Here is a 14,436-nt window from a genome sequence, read left to right on the forward strand (position 1 = left end):
TCGCATCATATCAGTGCATACTAGGAACAAAAATGCATGAAACATAGACCCTGCTCTTGCAGTGCTACTCTGGTTCATCACATCACTGAAGAAGCTGCCCAGATGCACTGAACTCCACGGTCAAAAAAACCTTTCATACCATGGCAGGAAGCAAGTCTCTCTGCAGTTTAGACTTCTGTTAAAAATTAAATGTGACGTAAGGAATAGCACGCAAGTCTGAGGAATGTGATGATGTCTTACACAGAGAGCCATGTTCTTCTCTACATGTTAGAATGGAATCCTCCAAAAACTGTTAGTGTTTCAGGTATTTATTTTGGAGTTGATTATGATTATTTTGACAGAGTAGTATCTTGGACAGCCAGGTTGCCCCCAGATTCTTGCACGGGCTCAATCAGGCCAAGCTGTGATATGAATTTATAACAGACAATAATGAGGTTGAGCCTACCATTTCTGACCAGATCTCCAGGACTGAAGATGAACAAGCCTACAAGATGCAGCTTTCTCCTTCCTCTACTTTCACAGTAATTCCCTGCAACGTTATACTGGGAAAAACTTGTTTGAGCTATGGATGTATGACACTATTAGAAGCCAGATAATGTCTCAGGCCGTTACGGTTGCAGGAGGTACTGGGGAAGAGACTGAGGAACAGCAGCTTCTCTGCATCCTATTGCATGTCAGCACATCACTCCTTCACCAACTACAGCCATCACTCAGCTGAAGAGCAGAGGAATGCAACACTAGCTCCGTCTCCAGCCCATCTCCAAACGGCCTATTAAATGTGAAGGCAGAAAGCACAGGCTGCAGCTTTCTAACCGCTTCCACGGTGCAGTGCATAAAATGTGAACACAACTCTGCCGTGCTGTTTTCATCTATCGTGTCAGCACAGCTGATGTCCAAAACACACACATAAACACTAACTTGGTAGCCTAAAAACAGAAAGTCTTTATAAAATGTATAAAATTACACATAGCTGTAATGAAGAAAGAAATTAAATGCACTTGCAGTGATAGACAAAACTGGGAAATGGATGGTCCATTATAGCAAGTTTTCTCTGTGTAAAAGAAACTCTTCAGAGTTGGAGGAGATTCACCTGCCCACTTCGTGAGTGACAAAGATTCTCTGCATAGGTCACACAGGAGCACAGCCGAGTGCTTGGGGGATATGGGGGCCTGCTTTTTGTTCCTAGGGTTTTCTTAGTCCTCCCATAACATAAGCTAACTCCCTCCAAAATGTGCAAGAGGAAAACGTCAACTTGGAAGCCCAAAGAGTACTTATGGACAAACTAAAAATAAAAGACTATAAAAGATACTGGCATAACTTCACACTGAAGTAACAGCATTATCTCCCCTTATATCACAGAATCACAGAAGGGTTGAGGTTGGAAGGGACCTCTGGTCCAACCCTCCTGATCAAGCAGGGCCACCTAGAGCCAGTTGCCCAGGACTGTGTCCAGCTGGCTTTTGAGTATCTCCAAGGATGGAGACTCCACAACCTCTCTGGGCAACCTGTGCCAGGGCTCGGTCACTCACACAGTGAAAAAGTGTTTCCTGATGTCCAGAGGGAACCTCCTGTGTTTCAGTTTGTGCCCATTGCCTCTGGTCCTGTCACTGTCCTCTTTGCACCCTCCCTTCAGGTATTTATATACATTGATGAGATCCTCCTGAGCCTGCTCTTTTCCAGGCTGAACAGTCCCAGCTCTCTCAGCCTTTCCTCATAGGGGAGATGCTCCAGTCCCTTAACCATCTTTCTGGCCCTTCTCTGGACTCTCTCCAGTAGCTCTGTATCTCTCTTTACGGGGAAGCCCAGTTCCTCTGAATGGGACACTATTCCCTCTGAAACCACAATTCTAAGTACCCTTTATCAGAAGAAATTTATTTAGTAAGTAAACCATGGGACAATATTTCTTTCTAATTCACACTATGGCTGAAAAATAATTTTGTTCTGTATGAGGAGAGAGCGTAACAACTAGCTCTCTAATCGGGAGAGCGTAACAACTAGGTTATTTCTCAGTACCTCCACATGACTCCTGATGCCCCTGGTTGATCATTACAACACACGGTGTTTGTTGATAGCCTGCACAGCTGACCTGATACGTCTTTTCCAGCTTGAACTTCCTTGGTTCTAAGATTAACCACGCTCCTGATTCGAGAGGACCTGCGCCATGCAAATCAGCTTCTCTTGCTTCAGAAACGAAGCAGAGAAGAGGAAACACAGCGATTGCTTTCACAGTACATTAATTTTTCTCACAGTGCAGCAATTCAGATGCAGGGGTTAGGCCCAATTTAGATGTTAAAATAATGACACAAACAAGAGGAAACATCTTGAACCAGAAACACCCTTTTAAAGTTTTATGCCTTTGTGCGTGTATGTGCAGAAGTAGTCACTTCCCAAAATTATCTACATTTTCAAGCAGGTGATTACCTTCTGCTATAAAGCTTTTCATAGTATTTCAGTGTCAGTTAAACATTTTTTTGCCCTGGTTTATGAGACAGGAAAAAACTGCACAATGGCTGACGTTTGTCTTAACTAGTATGTAAATTGTCACTCATGTATACCATAGCTAGAGGGTTTCTTAAGCCTTTTCTCATGAAGGCAGATAAAAGGCTGAATTTGGCTATATTATATTATAGAGATGCGTTGCTTGCATTTTTTACATGATTTATATCAAAAGATTGCTCCTATGACTGAATTAGATCTTTCTGATTGACACTGTAGTTGTGTGTGGAATTTGCCACTCAAACAGCACCACTCTGCGCTTTACTTTTCTAAATGAGAACATCTCTTCCAAGCAATGACATTCCTGTTAGCCTGCCACACTCCCATGGGTCATCAGAGACCCCTTCATAGCTTTATGTCTTCTAATAAGTTTTGGGATATACTTTTAAGTTGCTCAGAAATGCCCTGCCTATAGAATCTTGTTAAAAAAACAAAAACAAAACCACAACAAAACCCGTTCTATTATTATAATAGCAATTTTATTACTATTTAAATATAACCTCCAAAAAGGAGATTCAGGGAAGGGTTGAGACAATAATCTGGCCTGAAAAAACACCATAATGAAGCCTTTGGGAGAAAGGTATCGTTTATCTCAAATAAGATGGTAACCAGTAACAAGTGTGTAAGTAATGAATAGCACACAGAACATGCAATATGGAACCCAAAAGAATACTCAGATCCCTGAATAGACAGCATTTCAAAAGCAAGAGGATTAAATATTTTTGCAGAATGTGATTAGACAGCTGTCGTAGCCCCTTGCCACAGGCAGTCACTGAGGCTGATAAAATAAGATTGTTTATAAGCAAACAAAGCTAATTACGGTTATAATAATTAACGCTGTAATTTTTTGCCAGATATATAGTAACATTTACAACTTGTAAGTCTTATGACACTTTCATTTTTGGGGACCTGCATGATAGTTCAATCTCTAATCTTCTTACTACATAAGTCACCTGCTTTCTCAGCAGCAATCTGGGAGGCAATAATCTTGGATTAAATATTCTCCTTTTTCACGCAGTATGGCAGTCCCATGCATTATATTGCAGCCTGTTCTTTACCATGAGACAATGAAAACTCCATACATAATTCACTAAAAGACATGATTTCTTTCTATTTCAGGTTCTTCACCATTTTCTGATTTGAAACAAAGTTCTGAGATGCCCACTGCTTTTGAGAATCAGGAGTCACATCTTACTATAACCTTCTACTTTCCCCAGAAAACACAACCAAAAAAAACCCTATTGTCTTCAACCCTCTAAATTACAGTGCTTACTCACTATTTTTTTTTTCCTTTAAAAGACACCAAAGGATTTGTTCCATGATATCAGATATCTCCGCCCTTCGTAAATCCTCTCTCCTCACCAGAAGGTATATTCTGGGCCTGACTGTGCTGTTTTACAAGTAAAGCGGACCAGGTTCATGTCCACTATTATTCTGAATGACTCTGAAATGACACTTCTTTCAGCAGATTTAAATACTCTTTCCAAAGGAATAAACTTACCCATCCACACTTCTCCAAACTGACCAGCTCCAAGTTTCTTCACTAATTTAATCGATTCCCGTGGAATTTCCCACGCATCTTTATCCCATGGTTTTTGAGGCTTGGGACTAATACAAGCTTTTTCCAACTTTCTGCATAAGCCATCTGATTGCTCTGGTTTTCAAAGGAAAAACAAAATACAAAATCTGTTACACTTCTGTACCTCACGACTTGAGACAAACGTTACTTAATTACAGGTGTGCACTAACCAGCTCAAAATAATTTTCAAAATAATCAGGTGTTTTGATGAAAATGTAACCTTTCTGGTGCTTTCACATAACTTTAAGCACCTCTGAACTGAAATTTGGTATTCAGAGACAAATTTAGTAAAGAACTGTCACATGCATCTTGTTACCATCAGATTATTAAGGTTCTTTTAGTACAATTCGTACCAACTAAATAAAATATAAGATCTGCTTACTGACAGTATGTTGATGAAGATGCACACTGGAGTCAGGCTTGGAACCTGCATTCTGAATTTGTCATTAAATTTTCTTGTAGCATTGTTTCAGACACATGTGCATGCGAGCCTAAGTAGGTCACCATTATTTTTTTTCTCCAGACACTGACCAGCTACAACTTTAATACAGAGGTAGAATAATTCTCAGGTTTTCCAGCTGTGCCAAAGAATTACCACACATGTCTAACAACTCAGAGAAATCTCATGGCCAAGTCCTCAGTGTGGCTTTGAAAAATCACTACGTGATTTTCTGTCCTACATTTTTTGTCCTCTCTGTCTTCCCAGTTACAAGACTAAAACCTGCGTATTTTGGAGCTATCCACCAGGAAGTTACGCAGATTGAAAAGTCACTTTTGTAGCTAAAACATAGGTAGAAACTTGTTCCTTCCTCCCCCCTTCACCTCCCCCCCGCTTTTTTTTTAATAATAAATGTATACATTCTATGTGGGTGCAATTTTCTTTCTTTGAAGTCAATGGACTTTTACTTCCTTCAAAACACCATTCATAATAAACAAACAAATAAATAATTGTATAGGAAAAATAAAAACAATTCCACATTCAACACTGCAAGAAGACATTCACAAGTCTATATGTGTTTCTGCTAATTGTGAATACAAATTTACTTTCAAATACAGAATTTATTTATTTACAATGCAGTCAATTCTTACTGTAGTTTCACATCATCATAACTGTGGTGTTTTATAAAGCTGTTCTTTATTTCACAATGGTATGACACAGAGCGAGCAGCATTAGGTCTGATTATGATAACAACATTACTTGGGTTCCAACCAGTTTTACTTTATCTTTGATAACATGCATGCCTGGGTTATTTGGGGGGGGAGGGGGCGGGGAATGAAAAGGTTTGAAACAAAACTAGAAAGCATTTATTTTCCTTCACAGGAAATAATGGCTGTATTCTATTAAGTAGTCCACTAACCGATTTAACTTACTTTGATAATGTTTGATCATATCATTGATGTCGGGAAAAGTTATTCTTGGAGAGATGTAAAATCCTCCATTGTCTAGACTCCTAATTTTGTAGTGCTTAATAACATCGCCGTGCTGTGGATCGTAGTCTCTTATGGAGAGAGAATAGCTGCCTGTGGATAAAGAAAGAATGGTCATTAACAGATAGCAAAAGTCTACAGTGTCCACGCATATACCGTTGAGCCTAACAAAATCACCTTTTTGTCTGTTTTTCTTTTTGCTCCCTTATTTCCTCAAAAAGCATTTTGCAATCAACATGAGGAAGTTAACCAATAGCCAGTCCTGAACTGGTCACCAAAATGCTTACAGTCACACTTTCTTTTTCAATCTTATTCAACAAAGTTAGGAGTGCCATAATCCAGACAGCTCTACATCCAACACCCACTTCTGCAGAAAGTCCCCCCCGGCTCGAGTGGAACCTGCTGGGAAAGCAAGGCCAGGGCTGACACATTCCTCAGGCAGAGGCTGAAATTCGGACATCAGCGTTTCGGAAAAGGAACACGCTGGATGTCGTGGGCCAACTAGCAAAAGGATAGCTTGGAGATGGCTTGAGGCACACAGGAGGGAGGGCAGATCTGTTAGTCCCAGGGAGCCTAATCTCAGCTGGGATTTAAGATGGGGCAGCAGAGCATCTACCCTAAACCACAGAGCTCTTCGTTTCTTCCACTCATCCAACTTCTGTTGTCCATTTTCAAGGTTAAGAAACCACCTCATCCCCTTCCCTCTCCCCCCACACAGATGCAGTGACAGAAAGATTTTGGGGATACTTTGCCTTACTCCCAGCAGCGTATGTTGAATTTAGATCTCTGTCTTCATCTGAGAGCACAGAAACAGCGATATGGGCCCGTTACAGAGAACTACCTAATCAAGAATCTGCAGCGTTAGGGACAGAAAAACCACCCCTGTGGAGAGGATAGACATACAATCCGCTGAAGGGATTCATGCATCTTCCTCTGGAGGATGCAGTGTTAGAGTATCCGGCTGGAGAATCCAGTCAGGCTGCTGTCAGAGTCCAGACGCTGGGGCAGAACCTCCCACGCTTTTCTGAAAGTCCTAGCCAAAGAGTCTGGAGAGTTCACTAAGCTTTTCGGTACAAAGAGCTCCGTCTACAGCAGAAACCTTTACCAAAAAGCTTTCGAAAAAAAATCCCACTGCAGTGCAGAAGTGTAAACCCTCATTATACACTAACTACATTTTAAAACTTGTAGCAATGGATACAGACCCAATAACAGAAGACTGTAAAATGCAACATTTACTGTTTACAATGAAAAGTGTCCTTCAATAACGGAATCACAAATGATAGGAAGGGAAGAGATCTCTCCATTCATCCTGCTTCTTGTCAGTGTAATCACACACATGCACATACACACACTTTTTTTTCCTATCTCAACTTTGGGTGTTAACCTGTAAATCTCTTCCCTCTTTTCCTGGTGATTTTCTCATCCTTCTCACTCCTACAGAACTGCAGAAAATTCACACAATAGGAATCACTAGGACTACTCCACACCCAGTGCCACTTAGTGCCAATTTTTGTGAAGACAGATTGTATGTTTTTAACTCTACTATCAATTCCAAAGTAACCCACCCCAAAGCCTACCTTTTAATGTTTCACTTTCCCTGATAAGGAAAGCTCCAGGACTATTTCCAGGAGCCAGGAGTTGTCTTTCAGCATCTTTTCGGGTTATGTCTTTGAAGAACCATCTGAAAAATATTTCAGAGTTAGAACCCTTTCTTTCCCCCACCCACAAAGGATACACCACTAGGGTGAAGAAGTAGTTTGCCAGTATTTAGAGCCTGGGAGAACTTACTCTTCTGTTTCCAAGGTGTTTACTTTTGCTACGTAGTTGCTGGGAATGAAGCCTTCCTTCCTCGTCGTGAGAGATTTTGCTCTCCACCATTCTCCCAGCCTGAAAAACAGAAACAACAGTAGTATTCACAGGAAAGGAAAACTATAAAGTGATATTTGGGTTCTACTGTGCTGAGAGCTTTGCCCACGCTGGAGAGAGAAGCAGCATCTTTTCTCTGAACTCAAGCCCCCTGAGAAGCCATTGGCTCCATCGGATCAATGTTTGGTCACTATTACCAAGGGCAGCTGCCAAGTCCTACCAACAGCTTCACATGCATTTGTATTTTCACATATAAGGGAGCTCTCTTATCATTAATACACTCATGTTATGAGTAGGATATAAAAAAATTATAAAGGGAATTAGATGAATCCAAAGAAAAACTACGATACAATCAGTACTGCCATACTTACTCCTCAATAACTTTCAATTTTTCTCCTTTTTTGAAGGACAAGTCATCTTCATGAATGCCATCATAGGGATACAAAGCTACCACAATGACTCCATGCTCCTCTGTTTCTACAAAGGTAGAAAGCCAAAGGCACGTTTGCATTATTTTGCACGCTGACATGGGCATAGCACACAGCAGTAAGATTCCTATGAAAACGTACCTTCACTGACAAACCTCTGTCCTGGTAAGAGCTGTGCTTCTGTATTTGCCTACAATAAAATATGTCTTTAATTAAGCAGTTTTAGATCTTTGTGACAATCTTACATTACAATTACATATAATTCAGTTGCTTTGGTATCATCTTATATGTCTTAAAAGGAAATGCTCCAATCTTTTCCCAGCATTCTTCAAAAGCGAATTACAACATAAAAATATAGTAACTCCCCACTACATTTTGAACTGAGCAGCTCACACCTCAGGAAGGTGTGACAGAAGCTGTGGGGAGGCAGTTCACAGCTTTGTGACTTCTGCTGAAGAGCCTTTAGGCAGGGCACTTTCACAGGACAGTTATTAACATGTAGCTGTCATGCTAAAGAACTACAAGCACGGTTATGTTGCTAAGATTGTGCAAGAAAAAAAAAATAATAGTAGTTTGTGATGTGTGTACGTTGACTGAGAGCACGCTGAGTCCACTGCGTCAGCTGGTGAGAGGGGAGAGAAGGGTGTCATTCACACCCGCAGAGAGCACGGCCCCTCATTAAGGGCAGTCAGGGAACAGGGTTTCCTCAGCACAGTAGAGGCGGGAGGGGGGGAAAGGTACCAGTCAATCTGCAAAATAGCCAACCCACTTGGTACCCGACGGGATTCCCCATCCCAGCACCCTTCCTTTCGAATGCCAGGCAGCAGACACGGAACTGCAGCACAGCGCTGCTGCCTTCACCGCTGCACCCTCCGCTCCCCTCCCGTCCTTACCTACGCATCTCTGCAAGGTCCAGTAGCGGCCTTCAGTGAGTAAAAGGAAAGTTGACTAGAGCTGGTAAAGAATCGCCCCTGATTACCTCAGCCTTTTTAAAGAGAATAATCAACACCTGGATCCCACAGATATTAAAAACTCAACGCCGATGCTTTTAAAAACAGTTCTAAACTGCTTCAGGTTTTCTAAAGTCACCTAGCATCCTTCTACAGACGTAGCTGTATCTAGATCAAGCTTTGCCAAGGATTACTGTTTTCATGCAGAAAACTATGACAAACATAAAGTAATTCAGTAACAAACTTTTAGTTTTTTTTTTTTAAGTACTTATTCATTGAGGGTGAACTGCACAACACTAAAAGCCCAATTGTGGACTAATGATCATTTGAATTTCTTCATGCATGTGCTTTGGATTGAAATTTAAGTTATGCCAGTCATGCTTTGATCTTGCTACTGGAATTCTCCCCTGAGACTATCTACTTACTGGCCTTTGCTGTTTATTGGACGTTGGATCCCTCACATAAATAGTTCGTTCAGTTTTACGTACTGGTTGATTCTTCAAATCTAGCCCATCTCCATGCAGATTCTCTTTCCTTTTTGATTTTATACATCCCATATTTCCTGTTGGAATAAAAAAGGTATTAAACAAAAAACATTATGCCATAAACCAAGCCGTTTCCCATGCAATCATCTGGGCTATGCAGCAAAAACATGCTTCCTTTTCACACACAATAGTTCACAGGGAGAACAACTGAAGGTTAGGAACACACGCTGAAAGCTCTTTTCTGCTGCAAAGAAAAGAAATGACTTCTTGTCTCAATCCACAGATGAAGTAAATATTTCAAAATAGTTATTTCCCATTTCAACATTTTCAGATTTATCATTTTTTCTCCGCAATACCCTCCCCGCCCGAAACCTCTTACATCTTTCTGATACTACTGTGAGCTTCAGAATAGATATAAGAAAAATATAATTACTGTAGTGACAACTTATTTCTGTGTGTTTTAGAGAAGAGACTGCTTTGGAAGATGTAGGAAAAAATTCCAGTCCAAATGATGAGAACTGCAGCTGGAGTTAGCAACGCCTGTATCTCCCCACTTCATTTTGCATATGCCAGTCTAACAGGGAGCTCGGTTTGATCCAGCTGTCTCACATGAGGCTGATGACTTGTGCAGTCCCAGCTCCGTGGCAGATATGCTGCTACTGTGACCTTCAGTAATGAATCTCCTTGTTCAAACAGGCCTGTTACAGCAGTCTAAAATAGCCGATGTGTGTATCAGTGACGGCTAATCACCACACAAGTATTTCTTCTTCGACACAATTTAGAAGGATAATCCTTCTCCCAGGATGTGCATCCATGCTAAATCAGATGAGATACAGCTGTTAGCATCTACACGACTGGAACCTGACTGCTAATCCCATGATGTAATTATATAGTACTTCAGCAAGCACAACAACATTATCTCTATATTCCTCCCTCAGAGGAGAGTAATTATACTTACTCTTCAAAGAATCCACTATGAATGCTTTTCAAACCTCTTCTTCCTTCCTCTCTCCCTCCTTTCAGGTCAGTGCTCTAATGCTAGGTTCAGAGTCACATTTTCCCTTGCAGGCAGATACTCTCACTCCCCCCCTGCCCTAATTAATCTTTAAAGCCAGTTTTTTGAAGAACAATGTAAATCCTAAAATAAGAGCTCAGTGCAGGCTCAAGTAAGCCAGCACTGACTAAAACACCGCTGGAGAATCTAAAGCAGATTGTAACACTCTATCCTACATCTCACTTTTACCTTCATCTCTAGGACAGAAAAGGTCACCATAGTAAACAGTTAAAGTAGTAGCCGTGTCCCACTTGTGGACACAACTGTTTCAGCAGGATGGCACCTTACACAGCCGACCCTTGTAGGGAGGAGAATTAGCCAGAGTGGTCTGGGTCCATATTAAGACTTTTACGTTTGGAACAATACCGACAAAAATCATAACCTTAACTGACAATAACAAAAAAACAAGGCCACAAGCACTCTCACGCCGCAGGCCTCAACTTCCCACATTGTCTTCATTTAATCTCCCATCCTGCCGTGGAGGAAGCACCACATAATGACAGATGAACTGTCCTATCCACAGGCTGAACATTTTCTTTTAAACATGAGAGGAGGGTATCTCGTCTCCCTCCCTTTCTGCAAATTATCTGTCACCTATTGTCAACAAATCTTTTGTGTCCATAAAATTTAAGCAGTGATGCAGTAAACTGTGATACTCGTTTAAAAGCAGCATGAGAACTCATTGCTCCCCTTCTCGTCTTTTCTTGAATTAAAAATAAAAGGAATCATACAGAAAATCAATAGGCGCTGACCAGGCATCACCATCCCACAGAGGCAGAGAATACAGTTTTCTCTTCTTGTGTATCAACATTTCAGTGTTCCCGTACTCGTTTGAAGGCACTGGGGGGCACCTTCAGCCAGGATCTTCCCTTAGAAGCAAGTATCTTTAATGCTTGATTTTAGTTTGTGAGAACATCCATTAGAAGATTTTTCCAAATTTTCAGCTCTACGTGGGTTATGTACTAGTTGTTTTGAAATACTGAGAAGATTTTTATTTATTTATTTATAATTGTGGATATATGGATGACTCTTGTTCCGTAGCAAATTGGTTCATAGGAAATTTCTGTACACCCACAGGCAAGCTGGTGTTTGCATGCTCACCCTAGACATCAGGAAGCCCAGTGTTTAATTACCTGCTGTATCTGCAAGATCAGGTATTTAGCCACCTAAGTGCTAACCTTTTGCTCTTGAATAGTTCTGCTTCTATAGAACAAAGAGCTGAGGTGGAAGACATAAGGTAATTTGATCTAAGTTGTCAGCCAAAAATCCCTTTCCCTATTGCTGTAAGAAAGCTGAGGGTATCTTTAGAGACTGCAGCTTGCCCAGTGCCGGTGTAAACTCAGAGAAAAGCATTTTTACTCAGATTTTCTTCTGCAGCTTAAAGCACAAGAACAGCTGTAACTTAAGCCTGCTGTGAGATTGTGCTGGTAAGCTCAAGGTTAGCATTTGTTCGTGACAGTAACAACAATGGATCAGCAATGCCAATGTGCAGGTGCTCCGTAATCCCACAGAAGTCCACTCCATGTCGTGTGAAATCACACAAATACAGTACGTGAGGTAACACATGTGATGGCACCAAACAAAGAGAAGATCCTGAGCCTCATCATGAAGCACTGTTGGTTTTCTTTTTTCCTCATGGAGATGAAAGCCCGTAGTCCTCACAGGACTTAGCTAGGTCTACATTAGTAAATAGCCCCAACAGTTGGTGCTGAAGCCCATACCTGCTTCAAGGGGGGGGGGGGTATTGCCCTGTTCACTCCAGTGTAGCCCCAAGGACTGAACATTCAGCAGGAGCAAGACCATAGCAAAGGTTTATTTAAAGGTAAGCCCCGCAATGCATCTTCCTAGAGCAGTCCCGTTCTTGCACTCCAACTCTCCTCCACAACACGAACTACAGCCTAGCAAGTGGGGGCAACTGCTTCAGGAGTGGGATCCCGATCTAACTAAAATGCTAACGTAGACACATCCTGAGACTTTTAGCTTCTTCATAAAACAAGCCCCTTAAATCTTGCAAAAGAAACATGAAAAATACGCAATAATATAAAATGAACTTTTAGCACAATATATATCAATATAGTTAAGTATATGATATATAATTTAATATTTAATTTTCTGTCCTTATGTTATTTCTAAACAAATATAGGCAGACAATAGAGACGAAGCACAAAGAAAGTTGTGTGCACTAGGTTCTGGACCGACATTTAAAATTCCATGAGATCAGTCCTATGCCCAAAGCAAACGTAACTGTCTTGGTTTCCAAAGCTTCTGCTCAGTGACTGGCATACAATGCCAGGCGTATTTGTTTCCAGCATAGTTTTATACATTTTTACTGAAATCTGACCTGGGTCTTTCCCAGGGTTTTGAGAGTGGTATCAAAGTAAAGATTCACAGGGCCAGTAAAAACAGCAGGCACTGACGAGAGAGTTTCAATCAACACACATTGTAACGGATTTCAAAATACAAAATGCTGCACCGTTACCAAAGTTAACTTTGAACAAACGTTCGACCCTAGCAAATTACCCGTACAAAAATGCAGCTTTGAAATACAAAATGTGTATGCAGTGTACATCTTGCTTAGTTTATCTAGTAGTCATAAGGAAAATCTGAAGGGGGGAAGTTCATTCATGCATAAATAAAATATTTTACTCAGTGTAAAATATTTATTTGCATAGCTCTCTGTTGCCATATCACAAGGAGCATCAAGGAAGCGTTTTGTGCAGAAAGAGAATATGGTAAGAAAAGAGCAATCCAGAGAGCGCAGCATCGTTACAAATGAAACTATATTATTGTTCATCAGAGATAAATCTAATTTAGACATCAGAGGAAATGTTGTCAGCCCCTACTCAGACGTTTCCCATTCCAACAGTTTAGCAATGCAGCAGACACTACTTTTCATCCATGCTTTTCATTTATTGTCCTGTCCACACCTCTAGACATGAAAGAGAAACATTCAAGTAAAAGAAGCTCTATATAACATAGCTGCTAACTTTTATAAACAGATATCTAAAAAAGTAACGACTTCTCTTTTAACAAAGAGCATATCGTATTTCATGGCTAAAAGGTAAAGACAGGTACTTGAGTTAACATCTGCAGCGTGGCGACAAGAATCTAAGTTCAGGCACCCTTCAAAAAGCTACAGGAGTATCCATAAGAACCATCACCCAGAGCCTCTGTAGCAGGCTGTTCCACAGACACTGATTTTGACGCCTACAGAAGCATTTGCCTTGAATCTTCCCTCTGAATCCCCTATTTCGTCTTGCTACAGTAGCACTTGGGTCTTAATTCCAGAAAGGACTGGGCGGGGGGTTGGGGGTCAGAAACTAGTGCAACATTTTTCCAGGGTTAAAAGCTGCTGTCTATCCCCAAAATACTATTGCTTTACCTGCCCTTTGCTACATTACCAGCAGAGTAATGCGTCTAAAGCCACAATACTTCCTCCTGCAAGCAGTCAAAGTTCGTGTGACCATTGCCTGTCCAGCCACCATCAGCAGCATTTGAGGCTTCATTTCCTCCCAGTGCTTATCCTTTGCATCCTCTCCAAAGCCGATCTCATTTTTTCGCTTTGCTCATGGTCGCAAATATTCTCCTCCTTGTGATTCTGTTACATACGGTATTTACAGTGCACATTAGAAACCATCTCCTAAAAATCCACCTGGGCTTTTCTTGATCAAAGTCATGTCTTCATGAAAATAATTCTCAAATCCCCACAGATTTTTCAACAGTTTAGAGTGGCTTCATTTTAATCTTTGCAGAAAATGCAGACTTTTAAAAAACAACTAAAATAGATTATACTTTGGCTTTTCCAAAAATAAAGTAACTTTTAAAAGCATTAGAACTACATTGAGTATACAAGCAACTCTATTTTATCAAATAAATATCTGTTGTTCAAAAGGTCAGTAATCACTTATATAAACACCAATTCTGTGGGTGGCTTAGGCTTTTAACATATATATACATATGTATTTTAGCAGGTACATAAATAAGATAAATTTGTATTCAATTACAAGGTTTATAAGCAGTAAACTCTTCATTTAAGCCACAAAATATCTTACGCATATAAAAGATATTCCTTAGCAGTACAAATGAGAGAGAGACAGTGCATTAAGAAGTATAAAGAAAAAAAAAAATTTAAACAATCAAGACCCCCAAA

The 14,436-nt window shown here is 40.6% G+C and overlaps 1 protein-coding gene across 3 annotated transcripts in view; it reads right to left on the reverse strand.

Annotated features, from left to right (window-relative positions):
• Positions 1–14,436, reverse strand: part of LYN (LYN proto-oncogene, Src family tyrosine kinase) — a 55,446-nt gene that overhangs the window by 24,780 nt on the left and 16,230 nt on the right. For 2 of the 3 annotated variants that reach the window (XM_075141839.1, XM_075141840.1), the window contains exons 2-8: positions 9,173–9,309; positions 7,939–7,987; positions 7,741–7,846; positions 7,292–7,390; positions 7,081–7,184; positions 5,447–5,596; positions 3,998–4,150 (exon numbers count right to left, since the gene is read on the reverse strand). In XM_075141839.1, coding sequence (XP_074997940.1) covers positions 3,998–4,150; positions 5,447–5,596; positions 7,081–7,184; positions 7,292–7,390; positions 7,741–7,846; positions 7,939–7,987; positions 9,173–9,304 — 793 coding nt within the window. In that variant the 5' untranslated portion in view covers positions 9,305–9,309. The remainder of the gene's footprint in view (positions 1–3,997; positions 4,151–5,446; positions 5,597–7,080; positions 7,185–7,291; positions 7,391–7,740; positions 7,847–7,938; positions 7,988–9,172; positions 9,310–14,436) is intronic. The other variant, XM_075141841.1, reaches the window with a different exon arrangement.

This window comes from Calonectris borealis, chromosome 2 (assembly GCF_964195595.1).
Source record: "Calonectris borealis chromosome 2, bCalBor7.hap1.2, whole genome shotgun sequence".
NCBI lineage: Eukaryota > Metazoa > Chordata > Aves > Procellariiformes > Procellariidae > Calonectris > Calonectris borealis.